The sequence below is a fragment of the Balaenoptera musculus genome, chromosome 7 (genome assembly GCF_009873245.2).
Source record: "Balaenoptera musculus isolate JJ_BM4_2016_0621 chromosome 7, mBalMus1.pri.v3, whole genome shotgun sequence".
NCBI lineage: Eukaryota > Metazoa > Chordata > Mammalia > Artiodactyla > Balaenopteridae > Balaenoptera > Balaenoptera musculus.
Window position 1 is genome coordinate 19,569,659 of NC_045791.1, and position 26,656 is coordinate 19,596,314.

Sequence of the window (26,656 nt, forward strand, 5' to 3'; positions counted from 1 at the left end):
GAAATGGAGGTATTTGTAGTGAGGTGGATGGAGTTAGAGTCTGTCATACAGAGTGAAATCAGTCAGAAAGAGAAAAACAAATACAGTATGCTAACACATATGTATGGAATCTAAGGAAAAAAAAAAAAAGGTCATGAAGAACCTAGTGGCAAGACGGGAATAAAGACACAGACCTACTAGAGAATGGACTTGAGGATATGGGGAGGGGGAGGGGTAAGATGTGACAGGGTGAGAGAGTGGCATGGATATATATACACTACCAAATGTAAAATAGATAGCTAGAGGGAAGCAGCTGCATAGCACAGGGAGATCAGCTCGGTGCTTTGTGACCACCTAGAGGGGTGGGAAAGGGAGGGTGGGAGGGAGGGAGATGCAAGAGGGAAGAGATATGGGAACATATGTATATGTATAACTGATTCACTTTGTTATAAAGCAGAAACTAACACAACATTGTAAAGCAATTATACTCCAATAAAGATGTTTATAAAAAAAAAACAAGTATAGTTAATTTCCAATGTTGTGTTAGTTTCAAATGTACAGCAGAGTGACTCAGTTATATATATACATATATTAATAAGTTTTATATATATATATAAATACATATATTCTTTTCCAGATTCTTTTCCATTATAGGTTATTATAAGATATTGAGTATAGTTCCCTGTGCTATACAGTAGGTCCTTGTTGTTTATCCATTTTATATATAGTAGTGTGTATTTGTTAATCCCAATCTCCTAATTTACCTCCCCCCACTCCCCACTATACCCTTTGGTAACCATAAGTTTGTTTTCTATGTTTGTGAGTCTATTTCTGTTTTATAAATAAATTCATTTATACCATTTTTTTAAGATTCCACAAATAAGTGATATCATATGATGTTTGTCTTTGTCTGACTTCACTTAACATGATAATCTCTATGTCCATCCATGTTGCTGCAGATGGCATTATTCTTTTTTATGGCTGAGTAATATTCCATTGAATACAAACACACACACACACACACACACACACACACACACACACACACACACATGCACATATACACACACCGAGTCTTCTTTCTCCATTCATCTGTTGATGGACATTTAGGTTGCTTCCATGTCTTGGACATCGGAAATAGTGTTGCTGTGAACACTGGGGTGTATCTATGTTTTCAAATTACAGTTTTTGTCTTCTCCAGATATATGCCCAGGAGTGGAATTACTGGATCTTATAGTAGCTCTATTTTTAGTTTTTTCAGGAAACTTCATATGGTTTTTTAAAGTGGTGGTACCAATTTACATTACCACTAACAGTATAGGAGGGTCCCTTTTCTCCCCACCCTCTCCACATTATTTGTAAACTTTTTTTTTTTTTAATCAGTCATCAATTTTATCCACATCACTGTATACATGTCAATCCCAATCACCCAATTCAGCACACCACCATCCCCACCCCACCGCAGTTTTCCCCCCTTGGTGTCCATACGTTTGTTCTCTACATCTGTGTCTCAACTTCTGCCCTGCAAACAGGTTCATCTGTACCATTTTGCTAGGTTCCACATACATGTGTTAATATACGATATTTGTTTTTCTCTTTCTGACTTACTTCACTCTGTATGACAGTCTCTAGATCCATCCACGTCTCAACAAATGACTCAATTTCGTTCCTTTTTATGGCTGAGTAATATTCCATTGTATATATGTACCACAACTTCTTTATCCATTTGTCTGTCGATGGGCATTTAGGTTGCTTCCATGACCTGGCTATTGTAAATAGTGCTGCAATGAACATTGGGGTGCATGTGTCTTTTTGAATTACGGTTTTCTCTGGGTATATGCCCAGTAGTGGGATTGCTGGGTCATATGGTAATTCTATTTTTAGTTTTTTAAGGAACCTCCATACTGTTCTCCATAGTGGCTGTATCAATTTACACTCCCACCAACGGTGCAAGAGGGTGCCCTTTTCTCCACACCCTCTCCAGCATTTGTTGTTTGTAGATTTTCTGATGATGCCCATTCTAACTGATGTGAGGTGATACCTCATTGTAGTTTTGATTTGCATTTCTCTAATAATTAGTGATGTTGAGCATCTTTTCATGTGTTTCTTGGCCATCTGTCTGTCTTCTTTGGAGAAATGTCTATTTAGGTCTTCTGCCCACTTTTGGATTGGGTTGTTTGTTTCTTTAATATTGAGCAGCATGAGCTGTTTATATATTTTGGAGATTAATCCTTTGTCCGTTGATTCGTTTGCAAATATTTTCTCCGATTCTGAGGGTTGTCTTTTCGTCTTGTTTATGGTTTCCTTTGCTGTGCAAAAGCTTTGAAGTTTCATTAGGTCCCATTTGTTTATTTTTGTTTTTATTTCCATTACTCTAGGAGGTGGATCAAAAAAGATCTTGCTGTGATTTATGTCAAAGAGGGTTCTTCCTATGTTTTCCTCTAAGAGTTTTATAGTGTACAGTCTTACATTTAGGTCTCTAATCCATTTTGAGTTTATTTTTGTGTATGGTGTTAGGGAGTGTTCTAATTTCATTCTTTTACATGTAGCTGTCCAGTTTTCCCAGCACCACTTATTGAAGAGACTGTCTTTTCTCCACTGTATATCTTTGCCTCCTTTGTCATAGATTAGTTGACCATAGGTGCGTGGGTTTATCTCTGGGCTTTCTATCTTGTTTCATTGATCTATGTTTCTGTTTTTGTGCCAGTACCATATTGTCTTGATTACTGTAGCTTTGTAGTATAGTCTGAAGTCAGGGAGTCTGATTCCTCCAGCTCCGTTTTCTTCCGTCAAGACTGCTTTGGCTATTCGGGGTCTTTTGTGTCTCCATACAAATTTTAAGTTGATTTGTTCTAGTTCTGTAAAAAATGCCATTGGTAATTTGATAGGGATTGCATTGAATCTGTAGATTGCTTTGGGTAGTATAGTCATTTTCACAATATTGATTCTTCCAATCCAAGAACATGGTATATCTCTCCATCTGTTGGTATCATCTTTACTTTCTTTCATCAGTGTCTTATAGTTTTTGGCATACAGGTCTTTTGTCTCCCTAGGTAGGTTTATCCCTAGGTATTTTATTCTTTTTGTTGCAATGGTAAATGGGGGTGTTTCCATAATTTCTCTTTCAGATTTTCCATCATTAGTGTATAGGAATGCAAGAGATTTCTGTGCATTCATTTTGTATCCTGCAACTTTACCAAATTCATTGATTAGCTCTAGCAGTTTTCTGGTGGCAGTTTTAGGATTCTCTATGTATAGTATCATGTCATCTGCAAACAGTGACAGTTTTACTTCTTCTTTTCCAATTCGTATTCCTTTTATTTCTTTTTCTTCTCTGATTGCCGTGGCTAGGACTTCCAAAACTATGTTGAATAATAGTGGTGAGAGGGGACATCCTTGTCTCATTCCTGATCTTAGAGGAAATGCTTTCAGTTTTTCACCATTGAGAATGATGGTTGCTGTGGGTTTGTCGTATATGGCCTTTATTATGTTGAGGTAGGTTCCCTCTATGCCCGACTTTCTGGAGAGTTTTTATCATAAATGGGTGTTGAATTTTGTCAAAAGCTTTTTCTGCATCTGTTGAGATGATCATATGGTTTTTATTCTTCAATTTGTTAATATGGTGTATCACATTGATTGATTTCCGTATACTGAAGAATCCTTGCATCCCTGGGATAAATCCCACTTGATCGTGGTGTATGATCCTTTTAATGTGTTGTTGGATTCTGTTTGCTAGTATTTTGTTGAGGATTTTTGCATCTATATTCATCAGTGATATTGGTCTGTAATTTTCATTTTTTGTAGTATCTTTGTCTGGTTTTGGTATCAGGGTGATGGTGGCCTCATAGAATGAGGTTGGGAGTGTTCCTTCCTCTGCAATTTTTTGGAAGAGTTTGAGAAGGATGGTGTTAGCTCTTCTCTAAATGTTTGATAGAATTCACCTGTGAAACAATCTGGTCCTGGACTTTTGTTTGTTGGAAGATTTTAAATCACAGTTTCAATTTCATTACTTGTGATTGGTCTGTTCATATTTTCTGTTTCTTCCTGGTGCAGTCTTGGAAGGTTATACCTTTCTAAGAATTTGTCCATTTCTTCCAGGTTGTCCATATTATTGGCATAGAGTTGCTTGTAGTAGTGTCTTAGGAGGCTTTGTAGTTTTGCGGTGTCTGTTGTAACTTCTCCTTTTTCATTTCTACTTTTATTTATTTGAGTCCTCTCCGTCTTTTTCTTGATGAGTCTGGCTAATGGCTTATCAATTTTGTTTATCTTCTCAAAGAACCAGCTTTTAGTTTTATTGCTCTTTGCTATTGTTTTCTTTGTTTCTATTTCATTTATCTCCACTCTGATCTTTATGATTTCTTTCCTTCTGCTAACTTTGGGTTTTGTTTGTTCTTCTTTCTCTAGTTCCTTTAGGTGTAAGGTTAGATTGTTTACTTGAGATTTTTCTTGTTTCTTGAGGTAGGCTTGTATAGCTATAAACTTCCCTCTTAGAACTGCTTTTGCTGCATTCCATAGGTTTTGGATCATCGTGTTTTCATTGTCATTTGTCTATAGGTATTTTTTGATTTCCTCTTTGATTTCTTCAGTGATCTCTTGGTTATTTAGTAACGTATTGGTTAGCCTCCATGTGTTTGTGTTTTTTATGTTTTTTTCCCTGTAATTCATTTCTAATCTCATAGCGTTGTGGTCAGAAAAGATGCTTGATATGATTTCAATTTTCTTAAATTTACTGAGGCTTGATTTGTGACCTAAGATGTGATCTATCCTGGAGAATGTTCCGTGCGCACTTGAGAAGAAAGTGTAATCTGCTGTTTTTGGATGGAATGTCCTATAAATATCAATTAAATCTATCTGGTCTATTGTGTCATTTAAAACTTTTGTTTCCTTATTTATTTTCATTTTGGATGATCTGTCCATTGGTGTAAGTGAGGTGTTAAAGTCCCCCACTATTATTATGTTATTGTCGATTTCCTCTTTTATAGCTGTTAGCAGTTGCCTTATGTATTGAGGTGCTCCTATGTTGGGTGCATATATATTTATAATTGTTATATCTTCTTCTTGGATTGATCCCTTGATCATTATGTAGTGTCCTTCCTTGTCTCTTGTAACATTCTTTATTTTAAAGTCTATTTTATCTGATATGAGTATAGCTACTCCAGCTTTTTTTTGATTTCCATTTGCATGGAATATCTTTTTCCATCCCCTCACTTTCAGTCTGTATGTGTCCCTAGGTCTGAAGTGGGTCTCTTGTAGACAGCATATAGATGGGTCTCGTTTTTGTATCCATTCAGCAAGCCTGTGTCTCTTGGCTGGAGCATTTAATCCATTCACGTTTAAGGTAATTATCAATATGTATGTTTCTATGACCATTTTCTTAATTGTTTTGGGTTTGTTTTTGTAGGTCCTTTTCTTCTCTTGTGTTTCCCACTTAGAGAAGTTCCTTTAGCATTTGTTGTAGAGCTGGTTTGGTGGTGCTGAATTCTCTTAGCTTTTGCTTGTCTGTAAAGCTTTTGATTTCTCTGTCAAATCTGAATGAGATCCTTGCCAGGTAGAGTAATCTTGGTTGTAGGTTCTTCCCTTTCATCACTTTCAGTATATCATGCCACTCCCTTCTGGCTTGTAGAGTTTCTGCTGAGAAATCAGCTGTTAACCTTATGGGAGTTCCCTTGTATGTTATTTGTTGTTTTTCCCTTGCTGCTTTCAATAATTTTTGTCTTTAATTTTTGCCACTTTGATTACTGTGTCTTAGCGTGTTTCTCCTTGGGTTTATCCTGTATGGGACTCTCTGCGCTTCCTGGACTTGGGTGGCTATTTCCTTTCCCATGTTAGGGAAGTTTTCGACTATAATCTCTTCAAATATTTTCTCTGGTCCTTTCTCTCTCTCTTCTCCTCTGGGACCCCTATAATGCGAATGTTGTTGCGTTTAATGTTGTCCCAGAGGTCTCTTAGGCTGTCTTCATTTCTTTTCATTCTTTTTTCTTTAGTCTGTTCCGTTCCGCAGCAGTGAATTCCACCATTCTGTCTTCTAGGTCACTTATCCGTTCTTCTGCCTCAGTTATTCTGCTATTGATTCCTTCTAGTGTAGTTTTCATTTCAGTTATTGTATTGTTCATCTCTGTTTGTTCTTTAATTCTTGTAGGTCTTTGTTAAACATTTCTTGCATCTTCTCGATCTTTGCCTCCATTCTTATTCCGAGGTCCTGGATCATCTTCACTATCATTATTCTGAATTCTTTTTCTGGAAGGTTGCCTGTCTCCACTTCATTTAGTTGTTTTTCTATGGTTTTATCTTGTTCCTTCATCTGGTATCTAGCCCTCTGCATTTTCATCTTGTCTATCTTTCTGTGAATGTGGTTTTTGTTCCACAGGCTGCAGGATTGTAGTTTTTCTTGCTTCTGCTGTCTGCCCTCTGGTGGTTGAGGCTATCTAAGAGGCTTGATGGGTGGCTCTGGTGGTGGGTAGAGCTGAGTGTTGCTGTGGTGGTCAGAGCTCAGTAAAAGTTTAATCCACTTGACTGTTGATGGGTGGGCATGGGTTCCCTCCCTGTTGGTTGTTTTACCTGAGGCAACCCAACACTGGAGCCTACCTGGGCTCTTTGGTGGGGCTAATGACAGACTCTGGGAGGGCTCACGCCAAGGAGTACTTCCCAGAACTTCTGCTGCCAGTGTCCTTGTCCCCACGGTGAAACAGAGCCACCCCCTGCCTCTGCAGGAGACCTTCCAACACTAGCAGGTAGGTCTGGTTCAGTCCCCCCCAGGCTCACTGCTCCTTCCCCTGGGTCCCGATGCACACACTGTTTTGTGTGCGCCCTCCAAGAGTGGGGTCTCTGTTTCCCCCAGTCCTGTCGAAGTCCTGCAATCAATACCCACTAGGCTTCAAAGTCTGATTCTCTATGAATTCCTCCTCCTGTTGCCGGACCCCCAGGTTTGGAAGCCTGACGTGGGGCTCAGAACCTTCACTCCAGTGGGTGGACTTCTGTGGTATAAGTGTTCACCAGTCTGTGAGTCACCCACCCACCAGTTATGGGATTTGATTTTACTCTGATTGCACCCCTCCTACCGTCTCATTGTGGCTTCTCCTTTGTCTTTGGATGTGGGGTATCTTTTTTGGTGAGTTCCAGTGTCTTCCTGTCGATGATTGTTCAGGAGCTAGTTGTGATTCTAGTGTTCTCACAAGAGGGAGTGAGAGCATGTCCTTCTACTCTGCCATCTTGGTTCCTCCTCCTGTAAACTTTTTGATGATGGCCATTCTGACCAGTATGAGGTTGGTAAAAGGCAATATGATGATCTCAAGAATAAAATTAATAAACAGAAGGAGTAGTTTACCAAATAAATCAAAAATTTTAAAAGAAGAACTAAGCAGAAATTCTGGAATTAAAGAACTTGGTAAGTGAGAAGAAGAATGCATTAGAAATAGAGCAGATCAGATGGAAGAGAGAATCAGTGAGCTGGAAAATAGAAAACTAGAAATGAATCAGGAGAGAGAAATCACTTTTTTAAATGTGAAAAAATCCTACGAGAGCTATCAGACTCCATTAGAAAAGACAACAAAAGAATAAGGATATTCCAGAAGGATAAGAGAAGGGGAAGAGGGTGACAGTTTATTTAAGGAAATAAGAGCTGAGAACTTCCCAAACCTGGGAAAAGGAACTGGATATAGAAGTCTAGAAAACTAATAGCTACCTGCAACTAAGGCTGGAAGCACACACACACACACACACACACACAAATGCTGGTGGTAAAAAAAAGGGGGTGGTGGAAGAGTGGCAGGAGGTGTGTACTTTGCACTTGCAGCTTTGGGTGTGCCCACGGCCCAGTAGGGGGATCCTCAAGTGGGAGGGTTGTAGAGGATTGTGGGTGGTTCTCTTGCCAGAATCCTGGGGCAGACAGCAATAGACACTTTTTTTCAGTCCTCTGTGTCTACTAACTACCTCCTTTTCCTTTTTCTCCTCCCAGTCACTGAGGTCTCCTCAGAGAGCAGCAGATCCCTCTAGCTGCAGGTGTGCAACAGGACAGATACCATTCACTGCTTCCATTCTTCACTCACTCTGCCAAAGAGGTTGTGCCACCCACCCCTGGACCTGCTGCTGCCTTCTGTGCTGCTGCTGGCTACACTGCAACTCCTCTTGCTCCACAGCTTGCTGCATGGTACAGTCCACCCACTTTTGGGTTCACAGATGGATGATCTCTTGGGTTTCCTGGTATGATGTGCAGAGGTACTCTTTTTTGGTTAGTTATAGATGTCTGATTAATTATAAATCAAAGGGGAGAGAATGCTGACATCACTCTCAGTAATAACTTTAAATGTAAGTGGATCAAACTCTTCAATCAAAAGATAGTGTCAGAAACAAACAAAATAATCCAACTAGATACTGTACTTTAGATCCAAAGACAGAAACAGGTTAAAAGTGAAAGGACCAAAAAAAAAGAAAAGTGAAAGGACAGAAAAGGATATTCTGTGCAAACAGTAACCAAAGACAGCAGGGGCAGCTATAATAATATCAGACAAAATAGAATTATTTAAATCAAAAAAGGTTATAAAAGACAATGAAGGATATTATATATTAATAAAAGATTCAATAGAACAAGAAAGTAAAACAATTATAAACATCATTAATGTATCTAATAACAGGACATCAAAATACATAAAGCAAAAAAATGACAGAAGAAACAGACAGTTTTAAAATAATAGTTGGAAAATTCAATACCTCATTCTCTAGAATGGATAGAAAAGATAGGTAGAAGATAAGTACAAAAATAGAGGACTTATGATGGACTTCCCTCGTGGTGCAGTGGTTAAGAATCCGCCTGCCAATGCAGGGGACACGGGTTTGATCCCTGGTCTGGGAAGATCCCACATGCTGCAGAACAACTAAGCCTGCATGCCACAACTACCGAGCCTGCACTCTAGAGCCCACACACCACAACTACTGAGCCCATGCACCACAACTACTGAAGCCTGTGTGCCCTAGAGCCTGTGCGCTGCAACTACTGAGCCCATATGCCTCAACTACTGAAGCCCACGCGCCCTAGAGCTTGTGTGCCACAACTACTGAGCCCACATGCCTCAACTACTGAAGCCCGTGCGCTCTAGGGCCTGCATGCTGCAACTACTGAGCCCGCATGCTGCAACTACTGAAGCCCATGCAGCTAGAGCCTGTGCTTCACGATAAGAGAAGCCACTGCAGTGAGAAGCCTGTGCACGACAATGAAGAGTAGCCCCTGCTTGCCGCAACTAGAGAAAGCCCGCATGCAGCAACAAAGACCCAATGCAGCCAAAAAAAAAAAAAAGACAAAGACTTGTTTTCTTTGTCAGGAGAAAGAAAACAATACAATAAACCAACTAGATCTAACGTAAATATACAGAACATTTTACCCAAAAATAACAGAATATGCATACTTCTCAGGTGCACATGGGACATTCTCCAGGATAGATCATATATATACTAGGCTATAAATCAAGTCTTAATAGATTTTTTAAAAATTTATTTATTTTATTTATTTTCAGTATCCACAAATCAATCAGTGTGATACACCACATTAACAAACTGAACAATAAAAACCATATGATCATCTCAATAGATGCAGAAAAAGCTTTTGACAAAATTCAGTGGAACTGGATAGGAAGCTCAGAAATAAACCCAGACACCTATGGTCAATGAGTCTGTGACAAAGGAGGTAAGAATATACAATGGGGAAAAGACAGTCTCTTCAATAAGTGGTGCTGGCAAAACTGGGCAGCTACATGTAAAAGAATGAAGTTAGGACACTCCCTAACAAACACCATACACAAAAATAAACTCCAAATGGATTAAAGACTTAAATGTAAGACCAGACACTATAAAACTTTTAGAGGAAAACATAGGAAAAACACTCTTTGACATAAACCACAACAAGATCTTTTTTGACCCACCTCCTAGAGTAACAGAAATTAAAACAAAAATAAACAAATGGGACTTAATTAAACTTAAAAGCTTTTGTACAGCAAAGGAAACCATAAACAAAACAAAAAGACAACCCACAGAATGGGAGAAAATATTTGCAAACAAAGCAAACTACAAAGGGATTAATCTCCAAAATACACAAACAGCTCAAATAGCTCAATATTGAAAACCAAAACCAAAAAAAAAACAACCCAATCCAAAAATGGGCAGAAGACCTAAATACACATTTCTCCAAAGAAGATATACAGATTGCCAACAAACAAACACATGAAAGGATGCTCAACCTCACTAATCATTAGAGAAATGCAAATCAAAACTACAATGAGGTATCACCTCACACCAGTCAGAATGGCCATCATCAAAAGGTCTACAAACAATAAATGCTGGAGAGTATGTGGAGAAAAGGAAACCCTCTTGCACTGTTGGTGGGAATGTAAATTGGTGCAGCCACTATGGAGAACAGTATGGAGGTTCCTTAAGAAACTAAAAATAGAATTACCATATGACCCAGCAATCCCACTACTGGCATATATCTGGAGAAAACCATAATTAGAAAAGATACATGCACCCCAATGTTTATTGCAGCACTATTTCCAATAGCCAAGACATGGAAACAAATTAAATGTCCACTGACAGAGAAATGGATAAAGAAGATGTGGTACATATATACAATGGAATATTACTCAGCCACAAAAAGGAACAAAATAATGCCATTTGCAACAACATGGATGGAACTAGAGATTATCATACTAAAGTAAGTCAGACAAAGACAAATATCATATGATATCACTCATATGGGGAATCTAATTTAAAAAATGATACAAATGAACTTAGTTACAAAACAGACGTACAGATATTGAAAACAAATTTATGGTTACCAAAGGGGAAATGTGGTGGGGAGGGATAAATCAGGAGCTTGGGATTAACATACACACACTACTTACTCTACATAAGATAGATAACCAACAAGGACCTAGTGTACAGCACAGGGAATTCTACTCAATATTCTGTGAGCAACCTGTATAAGCAAAGAATCTGAAAAAGAATGAATATACGTATATGTATAACTGAATCCCTTTGCTGTACATCTGAAACTAACAAAAAATTGTAAATCAACTATAATTCAATAAAATTAAAAAAAAATAAACCCATGAACCTATGGTCAATCCATGACAAACAAGACAAGAATATACAATGGAGAAAAGACAGTCTTTTCAATAAGTGGTGCTGGGAAAACTGGACAGCTACATGTAAAAGAATGAAATTAGAATACTCCCTAACACCACACGCAAAAATAAACTCAAAATGGATCAAAGACCTACATGTAAGGCCGGACACTATAAAACTCTTAGAGGAAAACATAGGCAGACCACTTTTTTACATAAATCGCAGCAATATCTTTTTTGATCCACTTCCTAGAGTAATAAAAATAAAAATAAACAAATAGGACCTAATTAAACTTAAAATCTTTTGCAAAGCAAAGGAAACCATAAAAAAAAGAAAAGACAACCCTCAGAATGGGAGAAAATATTTGCAAATGAAACAACCAACAAGGGATTAATCTCCAAAATATACAAACAGCTTATGCAGCTCAATATCTAAAAAACAAACAAACCAATCAAAAAAATGGGCAGAAGAATGATACCTCCACATTTGTTCTTTCTCAAGATTGATTTGGCTATTTGGGGTCATTTATGGTTCCATACAAATTTTACGATTTTTTTCTACTTGAAAACGCCATTGGAATTTTGATAGGGATTGCATTGAATCTGTAGATTACTTCGGGTGGTATGGATATTTTAACAATATTTATTTGTCTGATCCATGAATATGGAATTTTTTCCATTTGTTTGTGTCTTCTTCCTCAGTTGTTTCTTTCTCCAAAGACTTGTAGTTTCAGTGTACAAATCTTTCACCTTCTTGGTTAAATACATTCCTAACTACTTTAATTTTTTTAATGCTCTTACAGCATTTTTAACTGATTGGAATTTTGAAATCTGGCAAAGAGAGAAACCATCTTCATGGGTCATTCCATCTCAAACCATCATACAGTTCCTACATCTAAGAATTTTCTCCCTAGAATTACCACTTTAGTTTGATCTAAAGAGCAAGCTCCACTCAAATCTGACCTACTTAGACCAAAGCCTCACTTGCAGACACCTCATGCTGGAGGAAAAGCAGTGTGCTGGCTTCTCAGCTCTCAGCTGTGAGGAATCCTAGGTTACCCTGGCAATGAGGCAGAAAACTGCAAAAAGCCTGACCAGCAAAGCAGAAAGGAGGCCAAAGAAAGACCAACTAATTTATAAAATGAACGATACTATTTGATCTCATACAATGAAATACTGTAAACTTAATAAAAACTCCGTAAGGTTCATGATTGTATAATATTTATAAAAATAAGTCCTCTGTTGTAAAATACCAGCTACTAATTAAAACTAAAGAGTGCTCAAACTAATGTGGTTTACATCCAAACAAACAGTATTTACAAACAGGCCTTTTGTGAATGTAGTTCTTCCTTGGCCCTGTATTTTGTGGAGTTCTGACTCTGCTCTCATGATTCTGACGTACTGCAAGATTATGCCTTGGTTTTCTTTTACCATCACTCTTTTATTTTTACCCTTGCACTTTTTTAACATATATCTCCATCTGATCATGTTTCAGTATAAAGTGTTTTATCATCATCATTCCTTTTAAAAGAGGTTCCAGGAATACACTTTTAATAAAACAGGATTTTAAGAACAAAAAATGGTAACCAGGAGACAAAGGGTGCTTTGACAGTATGCCTAGATTTATGCATTAAAACAAACTAATTAAAAAATGAAGTTTAAGTGGCATTTTATGTTTTCAGTTTTTAAACATTTTTAACAATTACTTTAGCCAGAACCCCTGAATTGTCCACAAACACCATGGGTCCAATTAGCTTATTTTCAAAAGCATCTTTTCAATAGACAATTGGCTAAGAAATAAAACAAAGAAGACAACATTCAAAATGTGTACCCCAATCCCATTTTGGCGGCATTTAGTGAACAAGAGTCTCTCTTGCATACTAAGCAGGCAGGTCACAATTGGCCCAGAAGTCCTAAGTAATGATGATTTGCCTCCAAAATTTCCCTTATGGTTTTACAATGTTCCATTTAGACACACAGCAGCCCAGAACCAATACTAATCCAGCAGCATTTTCCAAGTAATTGAGAGTATATTTTTCAAAAACAATCTATGCATAATACTGTGATTAAGGTACAGTCAAAGGAATTGAAAGCTTAACAAAACCTTACCGAAACATAATTGAGAGTCTGCACGAAATCAAGAAGATCATAGAAATATTTAGTATTGTATCTCATTTTCTGTTAAGAACTTTCAAAAGCTATTGAACACAAAAAGCTTTAAACATGAAAAGGGAAGTTGAAGTCTTGATTTCTGTTCTGAAAATTTTCATTCCTAAAATATTACACTAGGGCTTCCCTGGTGGTGCAGTGGTTAAGAATCTGCCTGCCAACGCAGGGGACACGGGTTCGAGCCCTGGTCTGGGAAGATCCCACATGCCGCAGAGCAACTAAACCCGTGTGCCACAACTACTGAGCCTGTGCTCTAGAGCCTGTGAGCCACAACTACTGAGCCTGTGAGCCACAACTACGGAAGCCCGCGTGCCTAGAGCCTGTGCTCCGCAACAAGAGAAGCCACCGCAATGAGAAGCCTGCGCACCGCAACAAAGAGCAGCCCCCACTCGCCACAACTAGAGAAAGCCTGCTTGCGTTAACAAAGACCCAATGCAGTCAAAAAAATAAGATAAAATTTATAAAAAAAAAAATTACACTAACATGAAAAATAATTTATGTTGAATTTTCCACATACAAACCATACATCTTCTATTCAAAAATGTTTATACTTCATTTCTTTACTAAATATCGTGTGATGTCTGATCCATGCTTTGATGCTAGAGATTGTCTTCTCACCTGACTTCTTTCTTTGGCTTGTCTTGCAGTTCTCTAAAAGTTTAAAAAAAAAAAATGCATGTGTACACGTGTTAGAAAAAAAGTACTGGCTATAGAAACTCAAAAACTCTTTGTATTCTGTTATTGTTAAAAAAATCTACATTATCACCACACTCATTTACCAGTGCTTTGCCATTAGGGGGTTACTAAGCCACAAGCAGAGGACTCCAGTAGCTCTGAGGTCGTAGGTTCACTTAGGACCAGATGCTGAGGAGAAAACGCACAGCTTTGGGGGCCGTCTTGCTACCCAATGAGATGGTAAATACCTCATTTGGGGACTAGGGGAGGCAGTGATTCCCCTCACCCACATGGCAATTTCCCAGAATGCAGTGTGTGCAGGGCCCACTCCTGTTCTCTGGGCTCTGAAGCCTTTCCCAACCCAATAGCCAAGCCAACGCAAAAAAACAAAACGAGATAGAACAGAACTGGATTCTTCTGCTGCTCCCACAAATGAAGTTTTTCATAAGACTCTGAAAAAGTGATTACAGAAGGTGCAGCATTCTCCTTTGCTATATCTTCATTTTCTTATAGGTCTTGAATGTGCTAATAATTTGCACAGCTGAGAAATCACAGATGACTTTTTTTCCCAGCTGAAGTCCATGTACGTGTGAAGTGATCCAGGTGGAAGGGGTAAGGAGAGAAAAAAAAGTTAAAACTAAAAATAAATAAAAAGCCCTGCTTATGAGATGATCCCGTTTATGTAAATATTATGTTTGTGAACAAATTGAGGAATCTGAAATATTAAAAGGAGGCTAAGAAAGTGCTCATATGATATGAACACTGGCAAAGGATCTGAACAGTTCTCAAAAGTGTAGGACTTCCCTGGTGGTCCAGTGGTTAAGACTCCACGCTTCCAACACAGGGTGCATGGGTTCGATCCCTGGTCAGGGAACTAAGATCCCATATAGCTCATGGCACAGCCAAAAAATGAAAGAAAAAAAAAGGGTGTAAATACAATTGATTAGCAGTTTTACAAACATCAGGGTCTTTTGTAAACACAATAATTCTTCTCTCACCACATCAGCAATAACAAGTGCAGTTAAACGGGCACTCCCGTTCACTGCCGGGGTGGAAGGAGCGTATATGAGCGTAGTCCTTTGGAAAACAGCTTGAAGAAAATTTATCTCCTACAGTCTCAAAAATATCTAAACACTTGACTTAGTGATTTTTACATCTGAGAATCTATCTTAAGGAACAACCTCAAAATGTAAAAAATTGTATACAAAAAAATGCAGTTGGCAGCATTGCGTATATGAACCAAAAAATGTAAACAACTTCAGTGTTCATCAGTATGGGAATGGCTGAATAAACCACAGCAGAAACATATTCAATAGGACAATATGCAGCCATTTCAGATGATAAACACTGAATGCTTGTCATGGGAATGGGAAAATGCTTAAATGTTGCCATAATTTAAAAAAAAAAGTTGGATACAAAGTTGCATATTGAATGGATGCTTCTTTCTAAGATTATATCTCAAGAGGCAGATCCTATGACCTTTTGCCGAACTGCCTGTTAAAAATTCATCCTAGTTGACAGACAATATTATGTCATTCTTTTCCTCTCCTCTTAAGCAATAGGTAATTGCTCCAAGATGTACCAAGGTTAACAGGTTTCACATTTAGGTCAGCAGTGTAATGTTTGCATGTTGAACTGAGTTGGTCCTAGAGATAATTTATTAATGTTCTCAGATATTTCAGGACATATTTAGCTGCAGATGCAAACATATGTCACTGTCCCCATTTACTAAACTTCTAGTTTGAGGATCTGGATCTTTTCAAGACTATGCAATATGTAAGTTGTATTCATTTTCTTCTAGGTGGTGGTGAAAATTTCCTGGTCCTAGAATGAATAGAAAGGGAAGCAGTTTCTTTTTCATCTGTGACTGAGAACTTGCACAGGCCCCAAGAGAAAACGCAAGTGTTAAGTGATGAAAAGAATAAAATACATCTCGGATCCCAGACCAGGGATATAGATTCACGCACGTAACCTTCCACACCTGTATGCACGATTTTCAACTTGATATCTCAAGATGGAGTCAAACGTGTCTGCACTGACCTCTCTGTGACAGACTGTGCAGAGGGTCTGCAGGTTGCCCAGGGAGCACTGTCCTCCTCCGCCAGACACTGGCTTGATGTGGTCCACCTGCCAGAAGTGCCCTTCCACTGGGTTTCTTATCATTTCATTAAGCTGCAGTAAGAACACAGGATCAGCAATTTTCAACATACACTGTGGGAACTGTTGGGTCTGCATTGTGCAATCATGTTCACACAGCAGAATCACAGGGAAAAATACATTAGGATGGTTTTTTATAGCTTTTATTGTGAGTAGGAAAAACCCTCTAGGTTAGCAATTTGAAAGCAATAAAAAATATGTTTCTGAAAAAGGTTTTTTTTCCCCCCCTTACCTAACCCATTTTGAAAAAATTACAAGCAAGTATAAAATACCAAGCCTTCTGACAGATTGGGAAAAATCAATTGCTTGTGCACCTTTGAGCTAGTTTATATAGTCACTAAAACAAAACTGAGAAAAAAATAAGAACAGATTAGAAATGAAAAACTTCTGAATATTACTGACTCAGACAGTCTTTTAATTGTTGACCTAAATGCATTTGTTACTATACCAATGACAGTTTAATATTAATAGTGATCACCCAGAACTTTTATGCTATTACCTGGGAACCTCCCAAGTTACACGGACTGGAATCAAATTTCTAGAACAAATCTCTGTAGCTTGCATATTTGGAATAAACAAAGATGTTCATTTAAAGCAGCCACTATTTAGGCCAGTCCGTATATGCATACTTCATATTTAACGAATGATAACCTATACATTCAAACAGGATGTATTTTAGCATTTTATCTGAGGTAGTAAAACCAGCTCACAACATAGCAGCGTAGAGTTGTTTAAATATCACAAAGACGAGTGTGAAGACGATATTATAATATCTTCCTTGTTCCTTGGTCTTGAACAAGGAAGATGCTATAATCAACTTCAAGGCTGCTGGCCATGGGAATCTGTGACGTAGCTCTAAAGTGCTTTAGGAAAGTTGTCAGGCCCATGGATGGCTCAGGGACCTTAACAGCAGTGTCTGGCCCAAGAGCAGCCCCAGGAAGCAGCAAATTGGAGCAGTAACCTTTGTCCACCTTAACTCTGTTACAGATGGACTGACTTTCTCTTCTATACTGAACTTCCCAACTTCTGTTAGAAGATATATAATGATTTTTATTTTTGAGGTTGACATTGTCAGAGGAGACTTCATATGGCAGTCTTGTGCATCAAGCAAATGGCATATTCTTAGGGAAAAAAAATCCATTTTGGTTCTGTCTTTTGTAACCGATTCTTCTGTGCCAAGCAGTCTCCATTCTGACAGATTCTGTAATCCAGAAGGTGCTTCTTTATTCTTCCCCGTAATTTGGAATCACTTGGGGCCAGTCTTCAACATCCTAAACTCACCTCCAGAAAGAATCACTCCCTCTCCCACTGGTCATTCCATCTGGGCCCTGTGGTGCTCCTTATTCTCTGAACGCTTCTCTTTTAGATGTATACTGTGTTACTTCTGCATTCTTGGACAGACTGCTTTCAAGATGTTCTTGAGTCATTCCATTGTGTGTCTTCCGGAAGCCTCCACATGGAGGCAGCAGCCAGTAACTGGAGTCTGGCTGACATCTCTGGGATGGGTGTGACATGACCCTCACCAGTTAGACCAAAGGATCTTTCAGGAACTCTGGATAACATTAGGGGAAGAGTGTATTTCCCTAACAAAATCATGCTAATTAATCTTTGCAGAAATGCTTATTAATTCTGTCATGATTCAGCAATACTAGGTAAATAAAAATATAAGATTTTACTACCTGGCTGGAACTTATCCAATATTTTAGCAGACGGAGAGTGATTTTTTTCAAAACTAAGCTTACTACAAAATTACACATTTTGCTCTAGTTTGAAATTTAGTACTTATTAGATCACAACACTGGAAATCCAACTGAGTTTTGGGAGTCAAAGTAAATACTGAGAATAGTGTGCTAAGAATATTATTTTTGTCATGAATTACATTTTACAATGGGATAAACATAAGAAGTTTTCTTCTCATTGTAATGACTACATTTTGGGGGTTATCTGTTTACCCCTTGTCATTCAATATTAACACCATGAAAAGCGGAACAACCATACCATAAGTGCCTCTCAATGCAATGTACCATCTGTTAAGGTCTCTTCCCAAAATAATCTAGTCAGAATCTAATTAAACCTCTAGATCTTATAACCATTATTCAGGAAATCAGGGGGATAGAGAAACATGTCAGACAACATCATGAGGATACAGGGAAACAAATCCAGAATGTGGGCAATCCTAAAGGCAAATGTAACAATTTATGGTGTAAAAAAGGGAAGGGGTGATCTTAGAGATTAAATGGAACGTAAAAGGCGTAATGACCAAATGCAATGTGTGGGTCATATTTTGATCCTAATTTGAAGAAAGCAATTGTAAAAAGACATTTCTGAGACAATATGGGAAACCAAACACGGACTTCTTATAATTGCGGAATTATAATTGTGTTGGGTGTGATAATGGATATTGGGATATTTAAAAGAGAGACAGACCTATGATAAACCATAATGGAAAAGAATATTAAAAAAAGAATGTATATATATGTATAACTGAGTCACTTTGCTGTACAGTAGTAATTAACACATTGTAAATCAACTATACTTCAACTAAAAGAATAAATAAATAAAAAATAAAAGAGAGAAAGAAAAAGGGGGAGAGGGAGAAAGAAAGTCTTTACCTGTGAGACATACATAATGAAAGTATTTAAGGGTGAAATGAAATGCTGTCTGGAATTTGGTTTAAAATAATTCCAGGAGAGAGAAAGAACTGAGGTGAGGGACAGATGAAGATGAAGGCAAAATGCTGATAACTGTTAAAGTCGGGTGATGGGTATGTGGGTTCATCATTCCCTCTACTTTTGTATATGTATTTGAAAATTCCCATATTAAAAAGTTTAAAAAAAAGAAAGTGAGTCAGTATTCATCACTCAGTGCAATGCTGCCTTCTATCAGTCACATGATTATAATTTACCTGTTCTAATGGGAGCTTTGAGGTCCAGGTAATATCCAGAAGATTCTTCCTCTGACTTTTAGGGGCATCTCTCAGATGTAAAAAGAGTTCTTGTGCATTCAGATTACATAGCTGACACACGCCATGTTCAATTTCAAATACTTTGGCTCGCAGGTAACTGTTATTAGATCGAATCCAAAACTCCTCCTGACATTTCAGAGAGCAAAACCGTGAATCCCAAGCATTTGCTTTATGCTCTTGCTTACTTTGGAAAGTGGGTTGCTGACAGCGAAGGCAAAGTGGATTTCCTTCATTATCCACAGCTTGCAAATAGCCTTTGGATGTAGAAGGTTTCGCAGTGAGATCAGCTTGGGCTGTGCCGGGATTTAGAAATGGGACACAAGCTCCATCTTCAAAAAATTCTCTAGAATGAGAAAAATATTGATTAGGTAACTGATGAAGGCTTACTCTATTCTATGTAATTTTTACTTCATTTAAAGGTCTTCAAAGTTTCTATACTGCTAAACAGTAAACATGGGGCCCACAGATTTTGTGATTCAGTGTGGAAATGAAATAGCTATAGCCGGCACTCTCTAATCCACGGCAAGTAAAAGAAAGAATGTTGTGTTCAAAAAAATAAATTTGCAAACAAATATGCTGCCTCTCTTGGGAACTCAGATGTCTTCAAGTTACACACTCAGACTCTCGAGAAGGAAAATGAGAAGTGAGAAAATGCTTCTTTAGGCTGGGAAAGGACAGGGTGATGGAAAACCTCAGCTAAAGTTAGTGGCTACCCTGCTCTCTAGATGTGTCAGGTCACACACCTCCTTAGGACCGAGAGGCCGTTACGAAGGCTTCTGGGAACACTCTCTTCCGGCCTCTGCTGGCCTTCAGGAAAAAGATCATTCATATCCATTAAGTGACAGAGCCAGGGAGCTAACAGTGCTGATAGGAATTAGAACAGGAGACTTGCTAAATACGCACCTATGGGTAAACTCTGAGTCGATAGAATGAAAATTAGAGATGAAACATGGTAGGACATAAACTCCATTTGTTAGAATAAAAGGAAAAGGTACATTACTCAATTTTGTTGAAAAGTCCTACATGGGAATTACAATAGCTGCTTTGCTCATTTTCCATGGCTGTTTGTTAGAGTGTTAAAAGAAAAACTATGATAGTAAGAACTCAAGATTGGGGGGCAGAGCCCAGATTTGACCTCAGCTCTCCTAACATCTAGTGGCCTAGGGCAGGTCACTTGACCCACCTGGTCTCAGGATCCTTCTTTACCTCTAATTTCTAAGATGAGGGCATCAGGAGCCTCACAGGGTTGCTAGGAGGATAGAAGAGCTATTACATTGTAAAAGCTTTTTGTAACCTGTAAAGTGGCCACACAAAGGTAAAGTATTATTACAAAAATGAAAGCATAAATGTAAAGGAATAGTCTTAGTACTACTATGCCTGACAAGTAAAAAAAACCCCTTACTTTGTAGAAGGGCCCCCTGGCCTGGACCCCTTTGTGATCAGACGGACATGGCCCCCATCATTCTTCACCTTGTCCATTGAGGCTACAGCAACATCTTCTTTGGTTATGTATCTAAAACAAATACATGTGAAGTAGATTTCCTCTCTCCTATAAGAGTTTCTCTATTTCATGTTCGCATCTCTCCGTGTGAAGGCAATAGGAGAAAAAGCAAAATATGAGTCTATTCATTGTGCTAATACTTAAATTAGGGAATGGAATTTTCTCCCTCTACATTGGTCTCCACATGTAGGAAACACATCTCTTTGTTCCAAATTAGTCTTCTCAAGATTTATTTTCCTAAGAAATTCAAGAGTCATTCAATATCCTTTGGACAAATTTTCACTTAGGGGAAAAAAGGCGTGGGTGTAGGAGTAAGAAATGATCAAATACATGCACCACTGACAGCCATAAGTAAACTGCTTGCCAAGCTGTGCAGAAAATCTCTAACTGCATTTTTACCTCCCTATTGGTCTTCTCTTCAAGGCTCCTCACATCACCTTAATCAGTTATAATAGTGTATCAGTGTATTCGGATAAAGTGATTCTCTTTTTAGTTAACTAGGTTCAATCACATTGTCTGTAAATCTTAAGGTTGTTTCCATTATTATCAGCTCATATAGAGTTTCTGGAATCTTCCACTGAAATAAAGCCATTCCTGATGTGGGATTCAGAACCTTATTACACAACACGATCAATACCACATAATGGTTTAGGGACTGGCAGGAAAGAGGAAAGTTACTCCAATTAAAGGTGACGGGGGAATTTAAGTAGGTGAAACGCAGTTACCAATTAATTCCTTCTAATTAGCATGGCCTAGTTTCTCTAGTAGTTTACACCTATTGCAATTTTCTTTAAAAATTACTTTAAACATGCATTTTTTCATATTCTCAAATACTTCTTCATTTGGTAGCTTGACAAAAAAATTAAAGTTAAATCACAACGGAATTGTGCAGTTACAGGTAAAATTTTAGAAATTTGCTTTTATGTTGTTGAAGTAGATTTAGTAATTAATAGATTTCCTTTTTATAAAGTAGTTTATTAATTTTTTGATGAGGTGATACATGCACATATTTCACAATTTTAAAGGCATGCACTGCTTTATATGGTGAACAATGTTTCCCTTCCATTCCCATCCTTTTCTCCCCCCTTCCCCAAACTACCTCTGTTGCCAGTTTTCAATACATCCTTTTAGAAATAGTTCATTTTTTATGTGTATAGGTGTATAACTTTTATTTCTTTGTATTTTTATGGACATACAATTCACATGCCATAAAATTTACCATTTTCAAGTTTACAATTCAGTGCATTTTAGTATATTCATAAGGCTGTACAACCTTCACCACTATCTAATTCCAGAACATTTTTATCACCCCAAAAAGAAACCCATAGTCATTAGCAGTCACTCCCCATTATACTTTTTATTTTTAAAAACAAATGGTAGCATAATATACACACTAATCTTCACCTTGCTCTTTTTACCTAAACATACATCTTGGAGATCTTTCCATATTAGCACACATAGAATTGCCCTATTTTTTTAAATGGTTGCATGTTATTTCATCATTTCGACAAACCATATGATGTATCTTACCAGTCTCTGATTAATGTCCATTTAGATTGTTCCAGTCTCTGCTATCACAAACAATGCTGTAATAAATATCCCCATCCCAAATATCCCTGTTTTTTCTACACAAGAAGTACCTGTAGAATAAATTCCCAGAAGTAGAATTGCTGGGTCAAAGATCTTGGGTACTTTAAATTTGGAAAGATTTTGACAAATTGTTCTCCTCTGGTTTTGTACAAATTTATACATCCACCAGCAATGGAGAGCCCCTGTTTCCTCACACTTTCATTAGCACAGGGCATATCAGTTAAAAACATCTTTGCTAATGGTGATAGGTATCTTGTTATAGCTTTACATTTGCATTTCTCCTGTTAAGAGGAAGGATGACTATCTTTTCACATGTTGGCATTTCTACTTCTGTGTCTTTCTTAAAGCAAAAAAAAGAATCACAGTGAATTTTTTAAGTTTTTTTTTTTTTTTTTTTTTTTAAATTTTATAGCTACTTTTATTTTTATTTATTTATTTATTTTTGGCTATGCTGGGTCTTCGGTTCGTGCGAGGGCTTTCTCTAGTTGCGGCAAGTGGGGGCCACTCTTCATCGCGGTGCGGGGACCGCTCTTCATCGCGGTGCGCGGGCCTTTCACTATCGCGGCCCCTCCCGTTGCGGGGCACAGGCTCCAGACGCGCAGGCTCAGTAGCTGTGGCTCACGGGCCCAGCTGCTCCGCGGCATGTGGGATCTTCCCAGACCAGGGCTCGAACCCGTGTCCCCTGCATTAGCAGGCAGATTCTCAACCACTGCGCCAGCAGGGAAGCCCTTAAGTATTTTTTAACTTGCCCTTTTAGCTCCTAAATTCCCTCCCCTCTCTTATCTTCAACCATTTCATTCCCTGGACAAAAGCACTTTGCTAAAGTATTCCAGCATATTCTAAAAGAACTCAAAAGCTTCTAGCTTTGATGGGCAATGGGATATTAAGCCTTGCCTCAGGTATTATTCAATGTTTAAAAGCTTAGAAACTTAATTTAGTAACTTTAAAAGATGCTGAGAAATCTGGGACTTCCCTGGTGGTGCAGTGGTTGGGAGTCTGCCTGCCAATGCAGGGGACATGGGTTCCAGCCCTGGTCCGGGAAGATCCCACATGCTGTGGAGCAACTAAGCCTGTGCGCCACAACTACTGAGCCTGCGCTCTAGAGCCCATGAGCCACAACTACTGAAGCCCGCGTGCCTAGAGCCCGTGCTCTGCAACAAGAGAAGCCACCGCAGTGAGAAGCCCGCGCACTGCAATGAAAAGTAGCCCCCGCTCACCACAACTAGAGAAAGCCCGTGTGCAGCAATGAAGACCCAACGCAGCCACAAATAAATAAATTAATTAATTAAAAAAAAAAGATGCTGAGAAATCTATTCAGAGATTTAAGAACTAAAAATAACCAGAGGTTACTTCCTATGAGAGGTTTAGTACAAATTTTTGGAAACCACAAGAAATGGATCAATCAACCCCAAAGTGGGTTGCTAGCAACTTTTCAAACGTAGCTGCGTTACCAATATTTAATTTTCCATTGAGTTTTGCTAAGAAGTTCATGTAAGCATACCAACTTTCAAAAGGATTATGGTAAATCCAAATTTTGACAAATAGGGAAGGAAGAATGTTGTCTACTCAAGTAATTCCCGGATGGGGGTGGTTGGAGGAGATGGCAAGTTTTGCAATAAAAGAGGAGTGAGTTGGAAGGTGGCCTGAACCAATGAGAAGAGTGCTGGGCTCCGGATTTCCCTGGTGGTGCAGTGGTTAAGACTGCGCTCCCAATGCAGGGGGCCCGGGTTCGATCCCTGGTCAGGGAACTAGATCCCACATGCATGCCACAACTAAGGAGCCCACGTGCTGCAACTAAGGAGTCCGTCTGCTGCAACTAAGACCCAGTACAACCAAAAAAAAAAAAAAGAAAGAACAGTGCTGGGCTCTAGGCTGCTGACCTGCTTTAGAGATCAGCTGTGGCTAGAAGATAAATTTGGCATTCTAAATCCACAGGTTTCCAAGTGAATCAGACCTGCCCTTTGACAAGTGGAAACCCACTTAGGAACCTAAACAACGGCTGGTGATCTTGGCTTCTATTTATATTTAAGAGTGAGATGCTGCTCAAAAGCTGACTACAAACTCTGAGCTTGGACGCAGCCTGCAAATGAGTGGATGCCACTGGAGGATAATCATGTTGGGAGATCTAGCCATTGCTTTTGGGAGAATTCCTGAAAATTAGTATGCATGTGTCTTTATCCTGAAGCCATTCAATCTTTTCAGAGATGAATCCTCTAATCTCATGCCTAGAAAGTAAAATGTGGCTGTTGGTATGGCAGCTGAGACAAGAAAGGGACCTGGGGAGTGTAGTTTCCAGTATAACGCCTCTCCCTTTATCTCCACTGAGGCTGGTGTTTCCAAGACTGGTGCCTCTCTGGTTCAGTTTCTCTATAGAGGACAGTGGGAAGGCAAGGCATCCAATGTCTAACTGCTCCTCATATAGACTTCCAATCAATGCTGTTGTGTAGCCCCGTGTTTCATACCTGCTTTCAGAGAGACACAGTTACTCCAGTTTACTGAGACTTACTGGGGTTCTACAGCCAGAATCAGCATGCTTCCTCAAAGCATCCCCCTCTGCAGGTGCACATGTTTCATTTTCATGGCTCTGCTAAATCCATGTCCCTGGAGCCCCCTCTCTCCACCTCTCTTTCATCAGTGACCAAGGTCTCTAGATCTACCTCTATAACACCTCTCTTTACTCTCTTTCCTCCATTCCCATTTCTAATGCCTCAATAAAAGCCCTCATCTTTTTTTTTCCAGGTCTACTGTAATAGTCTCTTAACTTCTGTGGTAAGCAGAATTTTAAAGATAGCTCCCTAGGAGTCCTGTCTCCTGGCATTCAATTGAACACTTATCTAGGTAATGTTGTAAAGGGATGCTGCAGATGTAATTAAGGTTACTAATCAGCTGACCTTAAGAGAGGGAGCAATTCAAAGCATGAGAAGGATTTGGCACACCACTTCTGATCCTGAGATGTAGGGGCCCATGTGCTAGAACTAAAAAGAAGCCTCTAGAAGCTGAGAGTGGCTCCCAGTCTACAGTCAGCAAGGAAACCTAAGTCCTACAACCACAATGAACTGAATTCTGTTAACAACCTGAATGCGTGTGGAAATGGATTCTTCCCAGACTATCAGTAAGAGCCCAGCCATCTTTTTTTCAGCCTTATAAAATCCAGAGCAGAGAAACAAGTAGAGCCAACTCAGACTTCTGACTTAAAAACTGTGAGATAATAAATTTCTGTTGTTTTGAGCTGCTAAGTTTGTGGTACTTTGTCACGGCAGCCATAGGAAGCTAATGCCACTTGTCTCCCTTCGAGTCTTGCCCTTTCAATCTAATCTTCCAACTGCTGCCAGAGTGAGCTCTTAAAAATACAAATCTGATTATTTACTCCGCTGCTTGTTAACATAGTTTTACCATTAATATATCACCTACATATACTTTTATAAATAACACTGTGTGTCTGACTTGGTTTTGTATTGATTTTATGACTTTTGCTTTTACACCTGACCAGCCGTCTTTCTTAGGTGGTGCTTCCATGTCTGCTGGAGAAGAAACAATGGGACATGCTGTAAATTCAGTTAGGAAGGGAATTATGATCATGTAAATAGAAGACCAATACTTCAACTAAGACTGTGGTTATAAAAATGAAAAAAGGAGAGGACTGGAAGAAGTACTGAGAAAAATAAAATAGGCATCGTGTTTTTTGTTAAGTGTGGGTGTATATGTATGTGTAGGTTTGTGTGTGTATGTATAAATACACACATATATTTTTAATGTATTTTTTACATAAAGTAATACACACTCATGGGAAAATTCAACCAGTATAAAGAGCTGAGGCGATAGTCCAAAACTGGCAGCTCATGGATATATCCAACTAGTCAAAAGGCTTTATTTGACTCTTACAGTGTTTTATTTTTTAATCTGAATTTGAGTGATGTTAGATGGGTTATGTACTTTCTAATTTGCTATAGTTCTGCTCCCTACCCCATCCTTTTCTACTTTTACACCTGATCTCATTCATTCATTTACAGTTCCTTGCTTTGTGTTTACTCGCATGAGTTTGTAATCCCAGCAAAAGGTATAAAGTCCCTACCATCTCCACAAATCCTCTAATCGTATGGTGTAGAGTAAAACTTCTCAACGGTGCACTAGTGACATTTTGAAATCAGTAACTGTTTGGTCCTGTTCACTGCAGAATTTTTAGCAATATCCCAGCCTCTACCCACTAGATGTTCCCAGTTGTATCCCCTAATCGTGACAGTCTAAAAATGTCTCACAAGATTGCTACCCAGAGAAGAAATTGCCCCGTTTGAGAACAATGTCCTAGAGAAACCTCTGATACGTGTTTCTAAGGTATCCTCCCCGACACTTACTATGTCAATGATAGCAATTATATGTTTGTGTCTCCATTCTTTTTTATACTTATTTTTACCCTTAACAATTTATCACAAACATCGTTCCTTGTTCTCACGTATGAATATACCACAGCCCTGTTTTGAAACAGCTGAAGAGATTTTCACAGTATTGCAATAT

The 26,656-nt window shown here is 38.6% G+C and overlaps 1 protein-coding gene across 3 annotated transcripts in view; it reads right to left on the bottom strand.

The window, feature by feature from the left end:
• Positions 1 to 13,728: 13,728 nt before the first annotated feature.
• The window catches only part of ZRANB3 (zinc finger RANBP2-type containing 3), a 265,687-nt gene continuing 252,759 nt past the window's right edge, over positions 13,729 to 26,656 (bottom strand). The window contains exons 19-22 of one of the 3 annotated variants that reach the window (XM_036858718.1): positions 20,456 to 20,566; positions 18,994 to 19,396; positions 15,972 to 16,103; positions 13,729 to 13,907 (exon numbers count right to left, since the gene is read on the bottom strand). In XM_036858718.1, coding sequence (XP_036714613.1) covers positions 13,809 to 13,907; positions 15,972 to 16,103; positions 18,994 to 19,396; positions 20,456 to 20,566 — 745 coding nt within the window. In that variant the 3' untranslated portion in view covers positions 13,729 to 13,808. Of the gene's footprint in view, positions 13,908 to 15,912; positions 16,104 to 18,993; positions 19,397 to 20,455; positions 20,567 to 26,656 lie in introns of those variants that run through there. The other 2 variants (XM_036858719.1, XM_036858720.1) reach the window with 2 other exon arrangements.